Source organism: Eublepharis macularius, chromosome 12, assembly GCF_028583425.1.
Source record: "Eublepharis macularius isolate TG4126 chromosome 12, MPM_Emac_v1.0, whole genome shotgun sequence".
Lineage (NCBI taxonomy): Eukaryota > Metazoa > Chordata > Lepidosauria > Squamata > Eublepharidae > Eublepharis > Eublepharis macularius.
The window spans coordinates 14236712-14262465 of NC_072801.1; the positions used below are offsets into that span (position 1 = coordinate 14236712).

General features: G+C 47.4%; 1 protein-coding gene across 3 annotated transcripts in view; it reads left to right on the top strand.

Moving 5' to 3' along the window:
* Positions 1 to 25754, top strand: part of RAB11FIP3 (RAB11 family interacting protein 3) — an 87982-nt gene that overhangs the window by 58978 nt on the left and 3250 nt on the right. The window contains exons 5-14 of one of the 3 annotated variants that reach the window (XM_054992827.1): positions 4003 to 4179; positions 6992 to 7126; positions 9439 to 9474; positions 13079 to 13172; positions 14577 to 14680; positions 17895 to 18035; positions 19236 to 19317; positions 20922 to 21059; positions 22929 to 23084; positions 23814 to 23954. In XM_054992827.1, the coding sequence (XP_054848802.1) occupies positions 4003 to 4179; positions 6992 to 7126; positions 9439 to 9474; positions 13079 to 13172; positions 14577 to 14680; positions 17895 to 18035; positions 19236 to 19317; positions 20922 to 21059; positions 22929 to 23084; positions 23814 to 23954 (1204 nt within the window). The remainder of the gene's footprint in view (positions 1 to 4002; positions 4180 to 6991; positions 7127 to 9438; positions 9475 to 13078; positions 13173 to 14576; positions 14681 to 17894; positions 18036 to 19235; positions 19318 to 20921; positions 21060 to 22928; positions 23085 to 23813; positions 23955 to 25754) is intronic. The other 2 variants (XM_054992828.1, XM_054992829.1) reach the window with 2 other exon arrangements.

Here is a 25754-nt window from a genome sequence, read left to right on the forward strand (position 1 = left end):
AAGGATGTACTGCTTAGAATAATGGAGAATATATATTTGTTTTAGATAGAGGAAGCTAATAAAAGTAAGGGAAAGGGGACAAAGGGTTGGAAAGCTGTTGGAAGTCAACAAAAAGGGGGGGGAAAGGGAGGGGGTTAGAGATGAAAAAATTGGGGAAAATTGAATGTAAATGTGGAAATAATGGATTCTAACCCAATAAAAATTTTTCAAAAAAAAAAAAAAATAAAAAATAAAGAGACGAGCAAACAGCAGCCTCGGCTTAAAATCAGCGTAGTGGAGCTCTTGCCGATCTTGGGAGAAATGAGTTCCAGCAAGTTGGCTTGGGCTGTTTGACTTGAGACAGGGGATTAAGTTACCTGGTGGGACCCTGGAGGGCCCTCAGTATATTAGCAGTTGAGAGTGACTGTAGCAGAGAGGTTCACACTTGTTCTTTCTTGGCTTTGCAGATTTCCTTCCCTGCTCCTGCATGAGAATAATTTCCCTTTTTTATTCTTTAAAAAAAATGCCCCAGTTGGTCTCAGAGGCCAGAATCTATCCATTTGCAGAGAAATGACCAAGAGGAAGAGGGTGGATAATGACAGGGGAGAGTTGGATTGTACAGGAAGGATCAAGTGTTTGTCACCCCCCCCCTTCACTCATTGTCTTCTGAAAATGCCCCGCCCCCACATGGCTTAGAAGCAGGGCATTTTTTCAGCTAGAACGCGGTGGAACAGAGTTCCGGAGTTCCGGCACCTCTTGAAAATGGTCACATGGCTCTTGGCCCCGCCCCCTGATCTCCAGACAGAGGGAAGGGCGATCTAAACTCCCCTCTGTCTGGAGATCGGGAGGCGGGGCCAACAGCCATGTGGCCATTTTTGCCAAGGGCGATTTAAACTTTAAAAATTCGCCCCTTGTTCCAGCTAACCCAAAGTGACATCATTGTGCGGTGCTGGGAGCATGCGCACACTTTGCGCACGCGCCTGTGATACTAGGGGCACTGCCTCCCAACAAGAGTTGCCCCCTGTGCTGGCAACCCACTGAGTTCCACCACCTCTTTTCCCAGAAAAAAAAGCCCTGTTTAGAAGAATTCTGTTTGGTGGGAACCTATCATTTTTCCCCCAACAGTCAAGGCATATTTGGAAGGATTCATCAAAGGTTCTTTGGCTCTGACCTCAGAGAGAAGAGCCTGAACCACACCTCTCTGCCATGTTTCCTTTCCTTCAGCATATCCTACACACACACAGTCACCCACCCCTCATTGGTTTTGACCACCACCTCCAGCTCTTTGTTGGTGGCTAGATCTGCCCCTTCAAGGCTGGGTATAAGAACCATCTCTTGATACCATCTGTTGAGGTATTCCTGTCGGTAGAATGTGCAAGAGTTCTCGGGTATGTCTTTTTCCCTGGCCTGTCTGCTTACTCACCTAAAGCCTTTCTAGAACCCAAAGAAGAGATGTCTGTCCATGGTATAATGTATGCTTTCCAATATATTGGGCAATCTGAAGTGGGAGGGAAAATCTGCAATTCTTCCAAGCCTGTAGATTAGCTGGTACACGGTCATCAGTGTACATTGTATATTGCTGTGATTTCTGCTCTTGAGTTCCTGTATTTTTCTTTGGTTGCCATTCTACTCTCGGTTCCACTGTTTTTGTGAATCCAAAACACCCAACAAAAATACATTTTGGAAAGGAAAGGTCAAATACTTGCAGAGCACCTGTGTGAAAAACACAAGTTCTGAGGCACAAGCTGCATGTCTGAGTCACACAATAAACTGTACGCTGTATTCGGAAAATGTTGCAGCTTTTTCCATCTATGTTGGCTTCCGGGCAACTCTTCAGCTCTCATGTTCTGTTCAGCGCTTTTCAACGTCTGTTCTTGTTATTCAGGTGGATGTTGGTACTGCAGCCTCACTCTGGTTTCTGGGAGTTCAGTGAAACTATTCTGTCTGGCACACAAATGATAATGTGTGCACATCTATAGAATTGTTAATTCTGTGTTTCTTGTTTTGACTTGAGACAGGCATGGTACAGTCTGAGTCTTCTGAGTTGCATGCATGGATTCCTAGTTTGTAAATCTGAATTCCAGAGAACTTCACGAAGCCACTGCCTGATCTGAGTGTGTATGTCTGTCCTTAGGGGTTACAGCCCCTCCTATCCCCGTGTTATCTCACAAGCCCACTCAACGAGCTTGTGAGATGGTGGGGCGAGGGTTTCCCCTTTTCCCAGTAGAGAATGGAGGCTGTGTGGCTTAACTCAGGGAGCTGGTGGTTGCTCGTGGACCCAGCACCCGAAGCTGATATTCTTCATGACTAGCCGCACTTGTGCCAAAGCCATGCTTACTACGATAAAATGGGTGGGAAGGTGCACATGAATAAAAGAGCAAACTGACGCGGAATGTGTGCCATGGATGGATTACAGTACTTCCACCTGCTTCTGGACCATCAGTGGGATTGAGCATTCCTGGAGTGCAGTAATACTTGAACTTTAGAAGGACGTGCTGTCGGTCCTGAGGCTGTGCTGGTCTGCTGTTCATCATACGCTTCTGTGCCTTGATTTTTGGCTTTGTTATTTTGCAAGTCCAGTCAAGTTATCTATTGCGCTTTAATCCACTTAGATCTGTTTTAATTCAGTTAGAATACTATCTTAGCCCATACAGGTGTAGGTATATGGCGATACCTTCTATAAGGTGGTGTCTGCAAGAACAGGCAGGCTGTTGTCATACCCTCATATCCTGGTGCACATCCAAGCAATACCACTTTTGTATATTGCCTGGGGTCTGCTGGGTACATGTGGCTATGTCACAGTACAACTGAGCTGCATGTTCTGTGCTTTTGGATGGCACAGTGGTTGGAACTGAGATGGGCACGAACCGAAATATGAACCAAAGTTTGTCACGAACCAAGCTAGTTCGTGGTTCGCGAACCAGCTGTTCCTGCGAGGATCTTCCATCAGCTGAAAAAAACTGCCGGCGTTTGAAAGCAGCGACACTTTTCTTGTGTGGCAAGAAAAGTGTTGCTGCATTCAAACACCCCCCACTTTTTTCAGCTGAGGAGAGGGGGAGGAGGGACTTCCTCAGCCCCGTCTCATCAGCTGAAAAAAGGTGCCGGCGTTTGAAAGCAGCGGCACTTTTCTTGTGTGGCAAGAAAAGTGTTGCTGCATTCAACCCCCCCCCCACTTTTTTCAGCTGAAGAGACGGGGCTGAGGAGGTCCCTCCTCCCCCTCTCCTCAGCTGAAAAAAGTGGTGGGGGCATTTGAAAGTAGCAACAATTTTCTTCTCGCGCAAGAAAAATGTTGCTGCTTTCAAACATCCCATGCTTTTTTCAACTGAGGAGGTCCCTCTGCCCCCTCACCTCAGCTGAAAAAAGCTGCCAGCATTTGACAGCAGCTTTTTCCAGCTGGAGGGGTTGAAAAAAGCAGTGCGGTTTTTTTGAAAGCAGCAACACTTTTCTTGCCACGCAGGAAAAGTGTTGCTGCTTTCAAATGCTGACAGCATTTTTCAGCTGGTGAGGAATCCCCCTCCCATCAGCTGAAAAACAGCAGTGTTTGAAAGGGGAAACCCAAAGCACACAACCCTATTCTGCAGACCTTCTGCTGCTCTGGAAGTGACATTTTCATGAACCAAACAAACTGGTTTGCGAACCGGGGCAAGTTCGTGGTGGTCCATGGTTTGTGAAATGCTACGAACCACGAACCTCCACAAGCCACCATTTTCCTGGTTCGTGCCCATCCCTAGTTGGTTCCATTGCTGAGCTAGACATGTGAGGCAGACCTCAGAAGGTGCTCTTTGATGAGAGAAGCTGTCCAAAAATTCACTCTGCTTCTCGATAGAGCAGGCAGCATTCAGGAGTCTAAAGAAACAGAAGTTTAACCTGTGCCATGGATTTTGAGATTCACCCCTTCTAGTAGCCTGAGAGTATCTTTCTTCTTTGCAGGGAAGCAGTGGTCAGGATTGGATATGCCAGGCCTTATGGCGGCAGTGATTTATTTCAGCTTTCCTTCTCCTAACTCTTCTTTTCTTTGGACAGATCTCATCCCCAGGACCTCCCCTTGAGCTCGGACATCAACAATCACTCCATCGTCACAGTAATTAGCGGGGAAGAGCAGTTTGAGGATTACGGGGAAGGGAACGAGGCGGATCTCTTCTCAGACAGCTTGTGCAACGGAGAAAGCAGCTACACCAGCTCGTCCTTCCTTTCCCCCAGGTAATGGCAAGTCTGTGATTGCTCATTAGAGGTATCTGTTGGGCTTTGAGTCCAGTTTGTACCTCTGTGGACTTGTTGCTTATGCCGTCTCATCAGCAGAGACCAGGGAAGGGAGTTTAATGTGTTATGGAAGGTATGCAAGAAAGTCTCAAAGCATCTTCTAGAGAGAGACAGAAACTGGACTATAGCCTGAAGTGGAAGACACTTAGAATACAGGAAGCCATAGTCCTCTTGAAGAGTGAATGAGCAGTCCTGTCCCATTGTCCTATGGAGTCATTTTTAATACTGCGAATGTCTTGTGCATCGTTCATCCCCATACACACGTAGGCTTCCAAGAGACGACCTCTCAATTTTTTCCTCCTTACTCCAACACTTCCATTTGGGCAGCACTGGCAATGGCTGTTCTAAAAAATTTAACCTCCAGAGGAAAAATGAAATGCTCTCCTCTTCTCCGCCCCTCACCCCCCTTTATATGGAAGCTTAGCTTGCAGTTTTCAAAAGGCTTCTTATGAAATCGGTAGATCGTTGTAGAAATTCTGTCGGTGCAGTGCCAAACTAGATATTCCAACATCCTGTAGCTTTTAAACTGGCTTGTCACTTCTGTCTCTGCTAACAATGTTGAGTTTGCCCTTGACTGTTTCCTTTCCAGGTGTATTTAAGCGTTTAACCTCGTTTCTGTTAGCTTGCTCCTATATGTATGTTAACCGATCACAGTCATCACTGTTAACCCCTCCCTATTGAAACCTTGTGGCTTCCAGAAGTTTCTTCCATTGAAATGAATGGGTAATGCATGGTGGCCTCAACCGAATATTAAGTTCTCCCTGTCAGTCTCAGCATATCAGAAAAAGGTGGGTGGGGCGGGGGGAAGGCTGCTGCTGACCCTTCTTCTGCCTTCTGAAGTGAGGAAGCAGAACTGGCCTTCTGTGCTACTCTTACTCAGTGGGGCAGAGCCTTTGCTCCACAAAGAGAATCACGACCTGAGAAGCAGAGCGATGGTGTAGCGAGTATGTTGGGCTGGGACCTGAGAGACTGGGGTTCAAACCCCTACTCTGAGGTGAATGTTGCTGGGGTGACCTTGAGCCAGTCGCTGTCTCTCCACCTTTCACCTGCTTCACAAGGGGGTGGTTTGGGCCAAAATGGGGAGAATAGGAGAACTCTGTATATCTCTCTGAGTTCTTGGAGAGGAAGGGACGATTTTTAAAAATGTGATAGATGGAAGGGGTAGTCCAGGGCTTAGTTTCTGCCTGGCTTTTGGTTCTAGGAGGGTTCCGAGCACAGCAGGCTTGACCGACTTTGACTTTCTCTTTTCCAAACTTTGTTTGCGCCTCTGTTGCTGTTCAAGCAACAGCAGGCCGTAAAGGAAGAATGAAGGTCAGAGCTTTGTGGGGCCAAGTTTGGAAGCTGGCGGAAGATCCAGCCTCAGAGCCATAATTGGAGGGAGTCCAGTAGGTGCCCTGCCCCTCCTGAATCAGTGATTCACTCAGCCTAAGACGTTGGAGAAAAAAAGGAAACATAGAACAGGTTCTTTTTTTATGACCTGATGACTGTATCCATCTGTGCACACGATGGAAAAGTTTCTGGCTGGGGCCACTCAAAAGTAGTGGGGCTCCCAGCAATACCTGCCTGGCCCGTCTGTAGTTGCCCTCTTGGGATTTTCCTGCCCCACCCTGGATTTGGAGGGATTTTCCAAGGGCACAATCTGCCCTCAAGTCATCCCGGGAAAACAAAACTCACTTTAGTTAACTGAGACTGGTAAGAATGACTGCATGCTTGAAAGAGGGAATAACGTAATGAAGTGGCATCTTCTAGAATTGGCTCATGTACAAGTTTCTGAACTGTAAACATAAACCATTCATGTTCAGATTGTACACTGCTGATGCTAACAGTTCATAGAAATTGAAATGTACAGATGCTTGTTGATTAAAATGTTCGTACTATCCTTTACAGTATAGATAACCCCAAGACTGTATCATATATCGTAATAAAACTTCATTTACAAAATAAGCCCAAGCTCTAAAATCCAAAATGCACAAAATCTTTAGTAAGACGACAACCCAGTGATTGGGGGTGGAGTGGGGGCATGTCCCCCTAAACCCACAGGCGGCATCACATCTGATCAGAGCAAGCAGCCAGGCCGGAGTCAGAGCTGTTCTTACACCCCAGTTTTGTTAGCCCTTTCATTTAGCTGTTGGGAAAAAGAAGTTTTTAGCCAGCCTCCTAAGAAGTGTGCAAATGTGGACATTCTAGCTGCCCTCCTCACTTCATCTTGGAGTTGCTGAAGCCTTGCTTCCTCAACATCTGGGCTAGTGGGTTACAATTGGGAGCTAGACTTCTTGGGCAGAATTGGCATCTGCCTTGCGGCTTTGTGCATCCTAAGGCCCAGCCTGCTGCCAAGTACTTGTGCAGAAAATTCCTCAATGTGGACTCTGTTGATAGGGAAAGATTTTTTTGTTTTTCCATTTGTTTCTCTAACACCCCCCCTGGTGAGGAAGGCCGACTCTGCGTTCCTAGTCGGCTGGGCAGTGAAGGGTTCGTTGATTTTACTGAGACTCAGTATTACAAATGGGCCGTGAGTGGCTTGCTTCCTAAGCCATCCCAGGTGGCTGGGTGTGATGCCTCTTGGCATGGTACGGTTCTTGTCCATGCCCAGTTAGTTTCAAAATCTCCTGTGTTGCGAGGGAGCGGGGACACCAAAGGCTTGCTTGTTTCAAAGTGTGGAGAGGCTTAACTTCTGGAAGCCACATGTGGACCAGCGTCACCCCACCTGTGCATCCTGTTAGCACTAAACGAATGCCACTTCTGATCCCTCCAGCGCCAACCCGCTCACCACCAAACTGCACAGCATTATCACTGATGAGGCGTTTGAGTTTTACTGTAGCCAGTGCCACAAACAAATCAATCGCCTCGAGGATCTTTCCGCTCGCCTAAACGATCTTGAAATGAATAGGTAATGGAGTTTGTGCATGGCCGTCTCTCTCTTTTAAAGGAAAACAAACAAACCTGCATGATGGACGCGTTTAAAGGAAAGAAGGACTTTCACTGTTGTTTGCCAAGTGGGCTTGTGTGATTTATTCATCTAAAAATGAAAAAGCGTATGAAAGGAAGGCTCTGTGGGCTCAGGGCAAAGAAATTGAACCGTAGATGAGGGTGGCCACAGTTTGAGGCTCACCTCTGCTGTGAAAATCATTGGGTTGTCTTAGACAAGCCACTCTGATGTTTTCTCGGTTCGTTCCGTGACCTGCTGTTGAAGCCATTTGCAACCTAAAACTTCTTCAATGCTTCTAAAACCAAGAAGTTTCACTGATAAGAATTCTGGCCAGAGCAGAATTGCAGTGGGAGTCTTTTCTTCCTTCCTTCGTTCCTTCGTTCCTTGCTTGCTCTTCAACAAACTTCTTTTGCATGATCCTGGTCTTTGTGTGACGTGGCTGTGCAGCACTTTGTTTCCACTTTACTGGATGAGTTTGTGTTGGGTCAGTGGGGTTGGGGGTGAGGCTGAGGAAGCTGGCTGCAGAAGGAGTGGGGGAGCTTTGGGTGATAGTGGGGGCGGGCCTTCCAAAGTTAGGGGGGGAGTTGCCTGTAGTGTGTAAAGTGGTTGGGTTGCGGATCAGCACTCTGCTGGTTCGAATCCCACTACTGTCATGAACTCAGCAGGTGGACTTGGGTCAGCCACTCCTCTCAGCCCCAGCTCCCCAGCTGTATTGTGGGGATGATAACACTGACTTGGTCACCATTTGGAGGCACTAATCTCTCTTAAAGAGTGGTATATACACGTTGTTGTTGTTGTTGTTGTTGTTGTTGTTGTTGTTGTTGTTGTTGTTGAATGTTTTTCTACAGAAGCATGTTGAGAAGATTGACAACTTAAAAACACAAATTACCAAATGGTAGAACTAACTAGACAATAAAAAATAAGAGCAGCACTCTTGTGTTCTGCTGAAACGGGAGAGAGGATAGGGAGCTTGACGGTACGGAATCTTCAACAGAACACACGAGAGGGGCCTCTGCCAGTGTGGTAGCAAGCATGTTTCCGCGTCAGTTTGTCACATGCTGGTTTGTGCTGCCAACTTTGGGTATGCAGCTCTGCTTTGTTACATCTAGGATGTGGGGAGGAGAGAGCAGAGCAATTTTGTACATTTTCTTCCCAGTCTAAGTAAGTGTTGGGGCTTGAAAGGAAGGGTTAATTCTAGGGAGTCCTTGCCTGTCTTCTGCTCCTGGACAACCCATTTGGCTTCTGTTTTTGAGGCCTGCTTTACTATACCAGAGAGAGCCAAGATGTTTGCTGGTAGCCAGTCCTGGCTCCTGGTGTAGATGTTACATTATGCCTGGTACTCAGTGGAATTTGTGCATACATGTCCGGGAAATCACAGTGTTGACATTGCGCATAATACTCTCCGGTACCTCTGAAAGTTTGACTGCAAGCTGCTTAGGAGCAGAGGCCTGGGTCCTTGGTTGTGTCCCCCTCAGTTAACATGAAGGGCACTCTGTAAATAGCCAAAAGCTTTGCATGTAAAGTAATACAAAAAGGCACCTGAAGGAACAGGTGGACACTGGGCATTCTTCTTCCTAGAATTTCCTTTGAGGCCTTCTCTGGACCCTCCTCCTGGAATAGGGCTGGGGTTCAGGCTCTCCCCGTTTCCCCCATTCCCATCACTCTCCTTCAGCTCCTCTCTCCCTTCAAGCAGCGGCTTCTGCTACTTGAAGCTTTTATGCCACAATGATGATGTCTCCCCAAAGTCCACGCTGGTGCACTCGTTGAGCTGTTCCTAGGTGCAGCATCCTCTGCTTCTTTATGGAGTCTCAGAAATTTCTGTGGCACCCGCCTGGCACCCATCTGGACTTCAAACTGTCTCCTATTGCCAAGCGATTCTTTGACGTGGGCTCCCTGGTGGGTTTGAGTGTGGTGCGGGCTACCTTCTCTTGGTAACTGGGCCAAGGCCCTGCCAAGCTTGACTAGCTCAAGGATCTGTTTTCAGGTGGACGGAGGCGGGGGACAGCAGAGCACCCTTGGGTGGGGCCGGGACAGCTTCCAAGGGTTGATGTGAAAACACTGTTGAGATGTGTGCAAAAAACCAACTCGATCTGGATGCAAACAAATAGACCGGGGAGGTGCCTGGTGCATGCCCGGAGTGCGCTGCGTTTTGTGCTGTGCTGTGCATTGTAAAGGATATGCCCCTGCTGCTCTGTCTTCACTGGCTTCCTGTTTCCCCATTGCTCTTTGGTGTCAGTTTTCCTGACTTAGTTTTCCTGTTGTTCATTCCACAGTCCCAATAAGAGACTCTCGAGCAAGAAGGTAGCCAGGTACGCTGATGCTGCTTCTTTTTTTACTTCCTCTTGATTGATTCCAAGCAGTCAGACTTCCTTGCACAGCTTCTCCTGCATGCAGTGTCTTATTTATCCCCCTTGTGGATACAGTTCAGGGATGGCGTCTTGAAAACCCAGGCTTAAAAGTCCTTCCTTTTGCTGGTTGTCGCCTGTGGGTGGCTTCCTTTTAACATGGTGCTCTTGTCCTAGTGGGAACGGGGCGGATTCTATCGCAGGGATCTCTGGGTTTTGCTTAAACTCAAAGCCCATCTTGCATTTGAAGGTTTGGAACATATATTGAAGTGTGTGGTGTAGATGACCAGTCAGCCTCGGAGACCGGTTCTTCTCATGTATTTGGTTACAATCTGAGATTCTCCAGGGATTTCCTTTCTCTGTGGCGCAAAACCATCCCTGTACAGCAGTCAAACAGTGGTTTTCTTGGTGGATTCCCCTTCTGCTGCAGATTCTCCCCAATTGTCACCATGGTGTTGGTGCTGCTGTGACTGCACACAGGAGGGTGTGGAACAGGCGTGTGTGGTGGAGGCAGTAAACATCATTTGCTAGCTCTTGTGTGCAAACAGGATTTTTTTGAGGAATGGGTCCTCCACAGTGATCACACCTCCCTGGTCAAGTATCACTGTCTCATTCTCCCGTGAGAGGCACTGCATCTAGTGAGGTCTTAAGCTGAGGTGCTGATGGTCTGTAAGAGGAGGGCTCTTTCCAGCCAGGCAGGCTCCGGGAGAAGCACTTGTGTGTGGAGTGAGGGACCAGCAGCAACAGGAAGCATCAACTGGTATGCCTAGCTTGTCTGCCTTTTCTTTCTCCACTAGTGTCGCAGCAGGCTGAGAACCAGGGAAGCTGGTTGCCGGTACAAGTTTCCTCAAAAGGGCCCAGAACACCTAACCGACCCTTTTATCCGCTCCTGGTCTGCACGATGATGTCATTTCCAGGAAGTCATCACGCAGGGCATGTGCCCACCCTGGGAGCACTTTCGTGCTCTGCAGGGGACCGATCCAGGCCTGATCCATGCCCAGATCTGGCTAGTTTGGCCCGGATCGAGCTGCTGCAGAGCATGGGAGCGCTGCCGTGCTCTACAGCACCCCGATTCAGTACCGATTTGGGCCAAATCGGCCCAGATCTGGCCACTGCAGAGTACAGGAGCACTGCTATACTCCACAGTGGCCCAATTCAAGCCTGAATCAGGCTGCTGCGGCATACAGGAGCACACCGCACCATCCAGGATGTGTTCTCACCAACTTCCAGGACCTCGCCATCTCCTGCCAACTACTGTCGGGTGAGCGGGCAATGTGGCAAACCTCCGAGAGTTTGCCCACCGCTGGCGGGCACCTGGGAACCGTAATAACAAGTTGTGAGGTCAGCTGCTCTGTATGGCCACCGGTCCACTGAGAGAGTGAGTGGCTGCATTGGTGAGGTAGGGCAGCTTGCCCAAGGGCCCCCTTCCCTGACCCCGTTTGAAACAGATCCTGCTGCTGGGGTTCCCAAGCAATTGCTTACAAGCCGCCTTGTGCATAGCCTGCGCCCTGTGGGCCCTTCCCTCCAGAGGTGAGCAGTATGAGGCTCTAACGCTCTGTGTTTATTTTTCCCTTTGCCGTACATTTGCTAACGAGGAAGGGAATATCTTCCATATGAACAAATATATTAACAAATTAAAGAGTGGGGCTTTGGCTGAGTGATAGCGCACCTGCTTGGCATGCAGAAGGTCCCAGGTTCAGTTCCTGGCATCTCCAGCTAAAAGGGTCAGGTGATGTGAAAGACCTCCTCCTAGGGTTCCCAGGTGCCCGCTGGTGGCGGGCAAACTCCCAGGGATTTGCCCCCTCGTCTGCTGATTGCCCAGTGATTGGCAGGAGGTGGCAAGCTCCTGGAGGTTGCCTGCCACTGGCAGGCACCTCAGGAATGTGTGCCGTGCACACACTCCCAACAGGCATAACTATGTCACTTCCGGAAGGGCCGTCAACACGCCGGCCTTGGGAACGTTCTTGTGCTTTGTTTGGGGCCGATTCGGGCTCCCAGCGGGCTGAATCGGCTCCATCCGTAGTACGTGAGCGCTCGCACAGCCGTCATGGTGATGTTCCTTCTGGAAGTGACATCATTGCGTCAGTCTCAGGGCAAGTGCACAAAGCTGGACTTCATGCCCAGCACAAGGTAAGTGCCAGAGTTTCTACCCTCCTGCCCAGGGGGTAGAGGGACCTTCCTCCTCCTGATACCCTGGAGAGCTGCTGCTAGAGAGCCACTTTGGTGTAGTGGTTAAGAGCGTGGGACTGTAATCTGCAGAGCCAGGTTTGATTCCCCACTTCTCCACTTGAAGCCAGCTGGATGGCCTTGGGTCAGTCACCGCTCTGCCAGAGCTCTCTCAGCCCCACCCACCTCACAGGGTGATTGTTGTGTGGATAATAACACACTTTGTAAACCACTCTGAGTGGGCGTTAAGTTGTCCTGAAGGGTGGCATATAAATCAAATAGTATTAGAGAGCAGATAAATACTGGCCTTGATGGACCAGTGGGCTGGTCACAGGGCCGGTGCCACCATTGAGGGGGTGAGGCGGCTCCCATGGGTGCTGGTGCGCCGGAGGGGCTGCCGGGGGCGGAGGCGAGCGCCACAGAGCTGGCGTGCTTGCCCTGCAGCTGCTTCAAGCCGGCCAGCCCCGCACCGCCGCCACACGCCCCCGGCTGGGCGCAGCAGCCATCGGCCAGGCATGGCAGGCTGCCGGGGTGGCATGCAAAGTGTGGGCAGTCTCCTTTTCCTGCATATGCATGAGAGTCTCTCTCTCTCTCTCTCTCTCTCTCTCTCTCTCTCTCTCTCTCTCTCTCTCTCTCTCTCTCTCTCTCACACACACACACACACACACACACACACACACACACACACACACACACACACACACACACACACACACACACAACTGCAAATGTGCTTGAACCCTTCCCCTGTCGTTGGGTGGAATATTGAACACCTCTGCCATGATTAAAAAAAATATCTCTGGTTTACAGAGATATTATAATGTGGCCTGAATGCCACATCATAAAAACAGTGTCCTTTGGACCACAGGCAGAAACACTGAAGAGCAAATACTGCAATTATGAATGTGGGACTGAAGACTTCCCTGGGGTGGAAAGGGAAGCAGGGCCAGTTTTATGAGGGCAGTCTCCGCTTCTGGCTGTTCATTGCTCTGAAACACCGCTTCTGTCTTTTTGCCAAAAAGATAAATAATGATAATAATAAGTTAAGTGAGAGAAAGTATATCTTATCGTTCCTCATTCCAAAGAGCAAAGGAAAAGGGTTGTATTGTGACATCCCAGGAAGGCTTTGCGGTCTCTGTCCCACAAAGGTGCCGGGCATCTACCCAGCTAAGAGGTCTGCATTGCACCTTCGACTCACTTTGATTCTCCTTTTGGGTCAAGCTGGGCTTTTAAATTGTGTTTTCCTCTTTTAACTGAGGCTGCAATCCCTGGCAGGAAAGGGGATGAGCAATTCTGGGGGACTTAACCGTATATAGCTAGCTTTCTCCCCCTCATTCTCCGCCACAATGATCTCTTTAATGGTGTTCTTGTTTTGGGTTGGCTTGGTATGCATCTGTTGCAGGCATCTGCATCAGACGGGCAGCCTCACTGCGGACACGATGGAGGAACCATTCCGGAATAACATGGAGTGCCTGGAGGAAGATCTCACCGACAAAGTACGTATGCCTCTAGATCCCTTCCTCAGACTCAATGCTGAGAGAAGGCAGCCTTAGATGGCCCCCCTAGAGGCTGCTGCGACTGAGGGCGAGTCAGAGAAATGAACTATGCAGCAGGCAGCTGCCGCTAGGGAGGGGCTGTGGCTCACTGGCAGAGGATCTTCTTGGCATGCAGAAGGCCCCAGGTTCAGTCCCTGGCACCTCCAGTTCAAAAATGGCCATACCGTAGACAGTGTGAGAGAGAGAGCGCCATGGCCTGCCAGAGCAGATTTTGAAGGCAACTTCAAGTGATTGGAGGGTCCCAGGTTCTTAGGGTTCATAGGAACCTTTTATTTCTTGTGGTGTGCTGGCTGCTGTCTCATGAAATGCAATTTGGGGAATGACTGTTGTAAGGTGTTCTGGTGCGGAAGGTCTCTGAATTTTGGAGCAATCGCATAAGAAGAGACTTGTCGGGTGGGCCTTGTGTGGTTGGGCTGTTCCATTCTTTGATCTCTGGCAGATCTGCCGGGTGACTTGTAGTTTGCCTTTGGAACGTCCTGATGGGATGCCAGCAATGGAGCAGGTGGTAGAGAAAAATGTGTCGTCACTTCATGGGAACATGGGGCGAGTTGAGCTGGATGTCCCAGTGCAGGGTGGCCTGCAGCTTTCAAGCACAGGGCTCCCCTTTTCAAAGGCAGCCAGGGGCTTTTTATTCCAGAATTTCAAAAGTAGCTTCTGATTGCGGGGCAGGGGGCAGGCAGCGTCTGTGCTGTAAGAGATCCAAAGGTGTTAGCCATGTTAGCCTGTAGTTGCAAAATAGTACAGTGTCCAGTAGCACCTTTAAGACTAACCGACTTTACTGTAGAATAAGCTTTCGAGAACCACAGCTCTCTTGGTCAGATGCATGGAGCTACAAGCATCTGTCGAAGAGAGCTGTGGTTCTCGAAAGCTTATGCTACAATAAAGTTGGTTAGTGTTAAAGTGGGACTGTTTACTCTGCTGTAAGAGATGTTCTCTTTATGAAGACGTATAAGTGTAGCAGGATTTCACAGCACTAGCATCATGGAAGGGCGAGACTGAAAGATGATACTGCCGAGGCTTAGCACCCAGAAGCGTCCTGAAGCCTTCTGAGTTTTTAAAGCTCAAGCAGGAACTGAAATAGATGGCCGTGAATGAGCGGCCTGTTTTTTCAGTATCTTCTGGAGGTGGAGCTTGTGTGCCATAGATGAGAGAGCAAAGAATGGCATAGGGCGCTGCACGGAGTTCTGAGGAAACAAGGGGCGCCCTGCAATTATTTAGAAGAGTTCCTTGTGTTTCTGTCTTGTACAAAAAGCATGGAAGTTTCGGCTGTATTCTTTTCACAGGTGAAGCTGGAAGGAAGGACCTCCTGGTGCTTTAGCCTCTCTCTGGTTCATTTTTTTTAAGGTGATCTTCCTAGAAAAAAGGGTGACGGAGCTGGAAAAAGACACAGCTGCAAACGGGGAGCAACACAGTCGGCTGAAGCAGGAAAACCTCCAGCTGGTTCACAGGTAAAGGCCCCTGCGGGGCGGCAGCACAAAGCCCTTCGCCGCCTCGGTCCAGGACGTCCGCGGGAGCACCTCTCTCCCTGTGGTCTGACGCAGCAGCAGCTTTGCTCATCTGAACGGGGCCTTCTGCAGGTGGCCCCTTGCACACAGGCGAAACAGCAGCTGCCTGGACAGGCACATGCTCTGTGGTGGCCCCCACCTTATGGAGTGGGCTGCCTGAAGAGGTTAGAAAAGCTTCCGCTCTCCTGGCATTCCACAAACTATGCAGAATTGAATTATTCAAGAGGGTCTTTTTACTCATATAGGAGGCAGGGTGGATAAAAATCAATGATTTTTTTAAAAAATCGTGGTTTTTTTTAAATTTAAGTCGGATTTTTTTAATAAAATGTTTTTTGAGGAACAAACTATCTAAAGATAGTTTTCTGTTTAAGATACATAATAGTCCAAAGATTATCATCACGAAATAAGGATTAGTTTTTAATTATGTAGCACGAGGCTGTATATTCATGCAATATTTAAATTTTTTGGTTAACGAATTCCATTAATCCATTCTCAATGTCACGCTCTTCCAGAGGTTTCTGTAAGATTATTGGACAGTTTTTCTATCTAGAAGATATTGTCACAGATGCTTGGTTTTACAGTTCTCAAAACTGTGAATTTGTGTCTGCAGAGATCACGTCTCTTCTTTAAAGCAAAAAAGTTATAAAATAAACATACACAGCTGAGAAAAAGACCTTAATCCCATTGTTCCTTTGCAAATCTACGTACACAGAATGAACCCCTTACCTCTTCCTAAGTGCTACGTTTCAAAAAATTCAATGAATAGAAGATTGTTGGGAGTAGAATAGATCTGCGCAAGAAGCTAAGTGTGAGGAGCCTTTATGTAGAAAACCATGATTTAAATCTAGTCTTACGATTCAATTTAAATCAAATCAAATCCACCCTGATAGGAGGGATGAAATATAAGGAAGCTGTCTAAAAGAGATACATCAGTAAAGAGATGGGGAGTGACTATAGACTTTACTGCTATTGCTGTAAGTATGACCCTACTGGGTAGCTCCTACAGTGTTTAGAATGTCCATCTTAGAATTGTTTATGCGTTTTAACATTTCTTCAACTCTGTATTGGATTTCTGCTTGTTTTAAATCTTTGCAAATGTGCATGTATATATCCTGTTACGTATGTCTTTGAAATTAACAGTACTGACCCACAGTGTGTAATCTTCCTTGAGTCTCAGTGAAAAAGGTGGACGTTAAATAACAAATGAAAATATATTCATAGCAGTGGCGTAGCAGTGGCATAAGCTGGGTGGTTGCGTTTGTGGTTTCTGTGGTAGGGGAATTGTTTTTCCGTGCTGAACTGCTATTTGTTTCAGCAGGGCTAGGAGAGCTTTCCAGCAGGTTGTGTCTTCTCAATTTCCAAAGGGGGAGTGGGTGGCATATGGATCTTACTCTGGAGCTTCCAGACTGCCTTTGGTTATCCCTGTGGTCTTAAAAACCAGAGCAGGGAGCAACCCAAAAGCTTTCTCCCTACGTTGCTTTATTCTCATTACTGTTTGAGAACGATACCAGTTAGAGTCCTGCTCTGTCCCTTCCCATGCTCTTTGGTACACCATGGAGAGGACTGCTGCTTCTGCCTAGAAAGTAGGACAGAAAACTCTGGAATATCCTTTTCCAAAGACCTCATTAAATGTCCCTCTTGTGTTGGAGAAATAGACTTCTTTGCTAAAAGGACAAGGGCCGTTTCCACACGGCTTACCTTATTCTGCAAAATAGCGAAATCTCGCACGAAGACACTGTTATTGCATCTTCTCATGTGATAGCAGTGTCTTCTCGCAAGATTTTGCGCGAGATTTCGCTGTTTTGCAGAATAAGGTAAGCCGTGTGGAAACGGCCAAGGATAATAAGGCAGAAAGTGAGGCACACCATCTCAGTAAGGATCTGCCAAATAACTCTCAATAGGCCTTCACTGTGAGCTGTGAAAGTATCTTTATTGATAAGCCACTAGTATCATGATCTTACTCCATCTTTGCCAGGAATAACGGTTACATGTAAACATCAAGCAGATATAGGTTCCAAAAGCGCGGGCGACTTCTAAGCTCCCGCCCCCCCCCGCCCCAGTCGAACGTCATCTGGCATCAGTGAGAAAGCAGCTAAGCAGGAAAACAGCAGGCAGGGTGGGTGGGGGTGTTCAAGGCCGTGCCAGTGTCTCCTCCCAGACTAAGGAGAACAGTTTCTGGTGTAGTTCAAAGGAGTGTACAGTTAACAGCGAGAACAAACACTTCCCCTGCGTAGTTTCCCATTGCAGGTCCAAGAGGCAGGACTAGCAACATCTGCAGTTCAAGTGAAGTACACTGTTATGACCCTTACTTTCTCTAGGTTAGATTTTGCCTTTAATCTTCCCCTTACACCCTCTGGGTAGATTGCTGCCACCAGGAATATCATATTCCAAGATACTTCATTTAAGTTTTCCCTTTGGTAACATGCCTAAGCGTCAGGCTCCTTCGTGGTTCTATGTGGCCCTGAGGATGGGAATGGGCTATAGCAATGACAGCTACTCTGGGATATAACAAAACAAAACAAACTTTTATTTTGTCAAGAAGAGTATCGGTTTCATAAGAGTAGTTCTCGGTTCTTAAAGTTACTTCATTTAAACTCATTCATACAGATCTCTTCTAAGGCTTCACACACAGTTAGCCTCTTTCTCTAACTCCATATTTCTCACAGACTTGCTTAAAGTTACTCAGGCTGCACACAGCTCGCCTGCTTTCTCTAGACTCTATAGTTCTCTCACAGAAATGCTTAAGACTCCTCAGGCAGCACACAGCTAGCCTCTCTTTCTCTCTGACTGAACTTTGCTTTTCACTCTCAGTCTCAAACTGCATTCACTCCGCCCACACTCTCAGTCATCAACCAATCATATCACTCACTCATCCCCCTCTTCACCTACCTCACACCAAGCATTTAAAGATACATGCACACATTTACTTGAAATCATTACATACACCTTCAGCATTTAACCATAAGAAGTATCAGACCACAATCACCACAGCAATACTGAGTACGAGCAGGACAGGCGATTACAAGCCCCTGACACTATCCCAGGATGGTGCATGTCATGTGAACCCAGCTTTAGTGCCCCTGCCCTGAAAATAGCTGGGCTCCAGCAAGACTTCTTGTGTTAATGCTGAGCTAATCTCTCTCTCTCCTTGCCACAGAGCTAATGCCCTGGAGGAGCAGCTAAAAGAGCAAGAGCTTAGAGCTGATGAGATCCTGATGGAAGAGATTCGGAAGCAACGGGAACTGCTGAGCAAGATGGAACGGGAGAAGAGCATTGAGATTGAGAACCTACAAGCACGGTATGGGGTGGAGGACACACGTTTGTCAGAAACATTGCTGTGCTATGCGTAACTTACTATGCTATAACTAGAAAAGGTCCTTGTTCCAACAGGCTTAGAATCTACGCACAGGCTGAGTCGATTGACAGTGTGTTTTGTGTTAGGTGTACAGCAAAGTTGGCATTCTCTCGCTGTACACCAGGCATCGCCTTAAGTCAGCTGTGACTTGAGGGCACTCTCCACCCTGGAGAGGAGTAGGTGAATGAAGACCTGGGCACAGGGATTTTGAGACGTGATCTCTGCTGGCTTTGAGAAGAATGAATAGCTGCTAAGTAGGGGGACGGGGAGGACCTGGCTTGCATCAGGGCTGCAGCGCTAGAGGGGGTAAAAATTGCTCACACCACTTTCAAACCACTGCCCCTGAGCTGGTAACTGCCCTGCAGGGAAAATGTACTGGTACTGTAAATGTGCCCAAAAGCTCTCGCTGTGCCACATGGCTATAAGGTAGTGATTTCCACTGGAGACTCACTTCTGGAGAGTCAGCTCTCACTGCTGCTTTGAAAGCAGAGGCCATATGCAACAGATGCTCCCCATGGAAATATTTTCCATCCTTTCCCATCATGTCTGCTATTCCCACTCCACCACCATCCCCCCGGCTTTTTCAAGTAATTGTCACAATTGCTATATTGTGATATATCTACTACCAGTAAACAAACAAAAGCAGGCAAAAACACCACTGCAGCAAGCTGTGCATGCTGTCCACAAACGAAGTCCAGTGATTCTCTGATGACGACCGAAGGCTCACCAGCAATTCATAGTACTTGCCCATTCACAAAGTTTTTCTCTGCCTCGCCACATGCCTTCATATTGGCTTACTTTACATATATCTAAAACCTGCTTAACTGGCATAACTCTCATACGGAATTTACAGTACTGGATTAGAATAGACTTCTAATGCCTTATAATTATAGAGGGGTAGCTATATTAGTCTGTTGTAGTCCGGAAGTCCAGTGGCACCATAAAGACGAAACATTTGTTCCAGCACGACACAATAGCTCTTGCAGAACTAAATGGTTTGAAGTCTTTAAAGTGCCACTGGATTCCTCGTTTTATTGTAAAATGCCTTAGCCCAGAGTAGATGCCTCCCTGGCACCACCCCCTGTTGGGTGTGTACGAGAATACATTCCTGGCTGTGACTGTTTATGTCTGTGCGAACTGCAGGATACAGCAGCTAGATGACGAGAACGGTGAACTCCGGTCTTGCGTCCCGTGCCTGAGAGCCAATATTGAGCGGCTGGAGGAGGTGAGGCATCCTTTCCTGGTGGGTGGGTGGGTGGGTGGGGGAGGTCCTTGGTGCTTGCTTGCGCATAAAAAGTCAAATGGGAGCTCTGCAGTCCCTTTGTGCCAGAGCTCTCCAACCATGGCAGATGCAGGTTCCTGGGCATTCCACAGTGACACAGCATTCATTATCCCCAGTGACTCAGCGCCTTCTCTCTCTTATGGGAGTGCCCTGGAGAGGTTGCTCTGCCGGACCTGCTGTTGATGACGTCTTCCCACCTTCCTGAGATTCACATATGGGTGTTAGTCACTGCCTGTGCTATTCTCACCACCACTCCGCCCTGACCAAATACCAGATTTTTCCTTGTACACAAACTAGGCTGTCTTGTGAGCACAACTGAGGTTTGCCCCTCAGTTGGGCTGCTTATAATAACTTAGCAACTTGCCTTGTTCTCTGACTTGTTTATGTGGTTGTGGGCAAAGCTGAAAGTGGTTTGGAAAGATGACAGCTAAGGGGACTTGACTTGGTCCTGTTTATCTCCAGGGAAGATTGCTGTCTGAACCGGGGTCTGCTACCCTGTGCCAGTTGAGCCATCTTTATTTGGTAAAAGGCAGACTTGCAGGCTTTCAGCTCACGCAGCACCTTTCCTCAGGCTGGGCAGTCGATTTTCCCAAGTTCTTGGCAGGCTTTTTATAAGTTTTCAGACAACTTCCCTGTAAGGCAGACCGGGTTTTGTTAGCCTCATATTTGAAGAAAGCAGGAGAGATTGAGAAAATATGCATTGTCCAGGTCTGTAGCTGACCTCTGGCAAGCAGTGGCTGACGTTGCAAGGGCTGCCAAAACATGACCTGTCTCAACTCCATCTTGGTTCTTCCCTGTATCTGGATCCTGTGGGCGTTTGCTGCGCCACTGATTTTATTTCAATCGGTGTATAGTTTTTCTCTGGGTGTTATGACCTGACTGTATTCCCATTCCGCCCTCTAGTGGCAGGATGCATGAAAGTATTTAATTGCTAAAGCAAAGCCACTTTGGCTGCTGTTTCTAGCTTGGTGGGGCTGCCTGTAAACAAAAGTGGATGCCTGCATCATGTATTTCGGGGACCTGTGCATTCTGGCTGGCCTTGGTTGTCGACCAGAAGTTTTCTGTAACTACGGGTCCCACTCCCCTTCTGTGGCTGTGGGCAGGGACTTGTATGCTGTGGTGGCCTCCGGAAGGCTTCTTGCTGCTGTATAGTTGGAGATCAGTCCCTCGATTATTGTTCCTCATAATAGTAAAGCAGGTTAAGGGATGCCTATGGGGAACCCCTGGTTTTCTGTGTTCAACAGGGGGGGGTGTTCCTCTCACTACACCAATGTGGTTTAGTGGCAAGAATGGTGGATCAGAATCTGGCCAGCCCAGGTTTGATTCTATTTTCTGCCATGGAAGCCCATCTTGGGCCCATCACACGCTCTCAGCCTGACCTACCTTACAGGGTTGTTTTGTGAGAGGAAAATGGAGGCGAGGAGAATGATGTCAGCCACTTTGGGTCTCTGTTGGGGAGGAAGATGGGGGAAATAAATGAAGTAAAATAAATAACAAACTGGTGCCAGAGAGAAGAGTGGTTTCCATTTCCCTTGGCCCTTTTTCAGGAGAAACGGAAATTGCTGGATGAAATAGAGGACCTCACGGTACAGCTCAATGAGGAGCAAGAAAACAAGCGGAAGCTGGGAGACAAGCTGACCCACGAGAGGCACCAGTTCCAGAAGGACAAGGAGTCCACGCAGGAGGTGGGAGGACATTGACCTAATTGGGATTCAGGTTCACTGGAAATCAACAGGACGTCAGAGCAGCAGTGGAAAGCTGAAATCGCGGCGGCGGGGAGGTGTACGCACAGGCAGCGCCACAATATGAGAAACGTTACAGGCCTGTTTTGCTATTTCAAAATGGCCCCCGGTGATGAACAACTATCAAAAGCAGATAAAGCATTAGATGGGGAATTAGAGCAGCCATAAAAAGAAACCCACTTTCTTACATTAGCAAGCCCATCAGAAGCAAATGTTATTTATTTATTAAAGCATTTATACCCCACAGCTTACAAATAATAGTTTTTAAAAGTTCCAGTTAAAACCGAAGTCAAATAACAAACCCCAAGCTGGTATAGAACTCCTGCCCAATTGGCATACATGTTTAAAGGGATGAAACCTAACTGCTGGCATTGCAATGCAAAAGAAGGGTGGTACTCCCACTTATGGTGGGAGTGTCCAAAGGTTATAGATTTTTGGGAAAAGGTACGGGGGAAAATAGCATTGGTATGTAAGGTCAACCTTAATATAGATGTAGATCTATTATTCATGGGTGTATTGGGAAACATTAGAATTGAGAAACAAAACCAGGATATTTTCAAAGCAATGTTACTAGCTGCACATGCAGTGATTGCATACGGTTGGAAGGAGAAGTTAAAATGGACCTTAGAAAGATGGAATGATTACTTGTATGAATATATTCAATCAGATATGTTGGAATGTTTTAAAAAAGATAAGGCATGGGATGGAAAAATGGAGGAGATAAAAGAGAAATGGACTGCATATTTTCAATGGGTATATAATGGAGAAGCCAATACAACTATATTTGGAAAATTGGAAAAAATGTGCTCGTGGCTAAAAATTTAATTTGTAGTTATAGGATGGCCACCATGTGGGGGGGAGGGTTACAAAAGGGGTAAAAGATGTATCATAGGAGAACTTTGACTGTATTGAAATGTAATAATATGTGATGCATTAATTAAAAAATAAAAAAAATAAAGAGACACGTGGACAACTTCAACCAAAAGTTAAACATAAAAAAAAAAATAACAAACCCCAAGCCTCTCCTTCCCCCCCGCTTAAAATATGACTGCCATTCACACATCCCCAAAAGCCCTGGCAAACAAGCAAGAATTGGAGTAAATATGTAGATTGTCTATCGTTCATCTGTCTGTCTGCCTACCTACCTACCTAGTGCTTAAAATTATTTAGGGATGTTTGGGACTAGGCTTTTCTTATGAACAAAATATTCTAAAATGACGACACCACCACTGAGAAGGCCCTCCCCCAGGTGGTTGTAGATCAAATAGGTCATGTGTTGGAACAGTGCCTCCATGGCTGATTTCTGGTGCTGGATAAGTGCATACAAGGGAGGCTTCCCCTGTGAGCTTTGTTGGTAATAACCAGCATCTTGAATTGGGCTTGGAAACTCCTGGGCACCTAGAGTATAGTTTCATAATGTGCACTTTTGCATTCTAGAGATGGGCAGTACATTTTTATACTTGGACCCTTTTGGCTGATAGAAGGTGTTCATGCTGCAGAGCAGCGGTTGCTGATAGCTCGATTAGATTTGCGGGGGGGGGGGGTGCAGAGGCAAGGTTCCTAGCAGTGTTTCAAGATTTGTTTCTAAATATGTTTTTTGATGCATTTAAAGAATGTATAAGAGTATCTGCTTTAGTTAGTAATAGCTTTATCAGCTCTGGAAGGGCTTTGCACCTTTGACATACATGATTAGGTGGGCCCATTTAACTGTTTATATATAGCAATAGTCAGTGAGTAGAATCAGTGAGCAGACGGCAGAGTGAGCTGCTCTCCTGGAATCCTCATCTGTTGCCTTTCCTGCTTCCCTTGCAGCTGATCGAAGACCTCAGGAAGCAGCTAGAACACCTGCAGCTCTTCAAGCTCGAGGCCGAGCAGCGCCGGGGCAGGAGCAGCAGCATTGGCCTGCAGGAGTACAACAGCCGGACGCGGGAAACAGAGCTAGAGCAAGAGATCAGGAGGCTCAAGCAGGTACCTGGAGCCAGGGCACATCCTTACAGTGTCTTGTGACAGGTGGTAGCAAGAGAGGCGGATCTGGAACCTCCCTCGTGCAGAGGTACTGTTGCAAAGTCTTGGAAGGACTGCTCCCTGCTTTGAGTCCAAGCCTACAGTTTGTCCCAACAGCTGTCTCTAACCAGGCAGCAAGTCCATTGGCTCACCCTGCTGCTATCCAGGTGATCCCACCCTTCCTACCATAAGCTCCTTTGCTGAAAGAGAGAGCATTGATCACAGAGCTCCTATGGTCCACTTGGCGTTTGTAGATTTATCTGAGGAGGGTGGCTTCAGAGTTTGCTGGCTGCATTTTGACAGAAGCTTCCAAGCAGAAAAGATTGTTTTTGTTGTGGTGCTAGGGTCAATAGCACAGTGTACGCATGCCCTAGATTCATAGCTTGCCCTTTGGGAAGCAGGCGTGATGTAGTCACTCGAATGTTGAACTAGGGTCTGAGGACCCGGGTTTGAATCTCCACTCTGCTATGGAAGCTCATTGGGTGAATTTGAGTCAGTTGCTCTTTCTAAGCCTAACCTGCCTCCCAGGGATGTTGTGAGGACAAAATGGAGGAAGGAAGAACAGTGTTGTAAGCTGCTTTAGGTCCTGTGGGGGAGAAAAGCAGGGAATAAATATTTAAAGAAATAGTTGAATGGGCCCTTGAAACTCCTAAGAATGACAGCTTTGACAGTCTGGCTCTCATTTGCAAACAGGATAACCGAAACTTGAAGGAACAGAACGATGAACTCAATGGGCAGATCATCAACCTCAGCATTCAAGGCGCCAAGAACCTCTTCTCTGCATCCTTCTCGGAATCGTTGGCAGCAGAAATCAGCTCCGTCTCCAGAGACGAGGTATGCTGGGGAAACTCCCCTTGGATGTTGTATTTCTTCCACTCAGGAGGGGGAGCCAGAAAAATCAACCTGATCCACTGTTGAATAAGGCAGCTGGCTAGGATATGGTTTGTGGCTCAGTAGTAGAGCACCGATGTTGCATGCAGAAGGTCTCAGATTCCATTGCTGGCACCTCCAGTTAAAAAAGGATTGTGTCGTGGGTGACATGAAAGACTTCCGCTGAAGACCCCGGATAGCCGCTGCCAGTCAGAGGAGGCAATACTGGCTGTGATAGGCCAGTGGTCTGATTCTGCAAAAGGCAGCTTTGTGTTGTGTTCATCGAGCTTGCCAGATGGCAAAGTTCAGAGTTCCTCCTTTATGATTGTCCGCTGTAGCACTGTAGGCCCAGTGGAATTCAGCTGGAATAGAAATGGGAGGAAAGTATGGTGGGAGTTTTCCATGACAACGGAGTCTTCATGTTCAAAGCTTGCTAGTTTGGGTTGAATTTTGGTATTGAGGGACACTGAAGGAAACCAGCTCCTTGGTAACTAGCAGTGATAACTAACAGCCCCAGCTGACAATAGCTGTCAAGAAGTTGAAGGCTGTCTTTATTACAGCCTTTTATTGAAAATCAGAAACCTTTTATTGAGAATTTTTATTGCGTTCGTGGGAGACTTTTATAGCAGCTATAATTTTATGTTTCCTCTTTTTAATTGCATGGTTTTACTGACTGCAACAGTATATGTGAATACTCTTATGTAATGTAAGCAGTCCTGGGGGCTTTTAAAAACTAAAATGATGGGGCTGTACATGGGGAGAAAAAACAGAACAGTTGTAATTTATTTGGGGTTGGGGGAGTCGAGCTATCATAAGGCAAGAAGATGGAGCCTTGAATAATGTTGATTTCTCTGTGGAAGAGCCAGTGTGGGAGGAGGGGTGCATCAACGTCACTCTGAGCCTCTTGGAGGGAGGGTAAAGATGGGATGGAGGGATGAATTGGGTGAGCTCTTCTCTGATCAACCTAGTCCTGTCAAAGCTTTGTCTGTTGTCACTGAATCACAGAATGTGTCAGATCATCGTGAGTTAGGGCAATTAAAATTGCTTGTCATCCTCAGATGTCATCCTACCCTGACAGAAACGTGATTCCATTTTTGATATAGTAAAGGTCTAGTCCATTAACTGGCAGTTCTCTTCCCTAACACATTTTATCAGTTAAATTCACGTGCCACTAAAAGCATAGGGTGGACAAATTCCTTTGGCTCTGCTTTTGATCACAAAAACATCACAAAGGGGAGTTGTTTGTGCCTCTTGGATGTGTGAGTAAGCTTACCTCTTTTGCCAGCTGGGCTGTCCGCTGGCTTCTTGCAGCCAGGGATTCAAAATCTCACTTGCTTCACCGTCACTTCTGGGATCCAGGTCAGGGAATGCTGTGCTGCATTTATCTGGCCAGCAGGTGTTTCAGGAGTCCCAAGCCCTATAGTTCTCATTCTGCCGGCCCCGCTGGTGCAAAGTCCTTCCCAACTCCCAATTCCGGTAGATGGATCCCCTCTACTACTGATTAAAACTTGATGTCATCATTTTATTTTAGCTCCCTGCCTGCAGCTCACCATGTCCTTCTGGCCAGGTCCAAACCTTATTTTCCCCCTTTGGGCTCTTGTTCCTGGCTGAAGGCCCAAAGAACCTGTCTGTGGTCACATCACAGAAGAACAGGATATATTGTTAAAACCATTGGACTATACAGCCCGGAAAATCCACAACAACCATCATTGGACTATCCATCCTAAGTATTCTGGCACTTAAGATGAGTATTGTATCAAAATG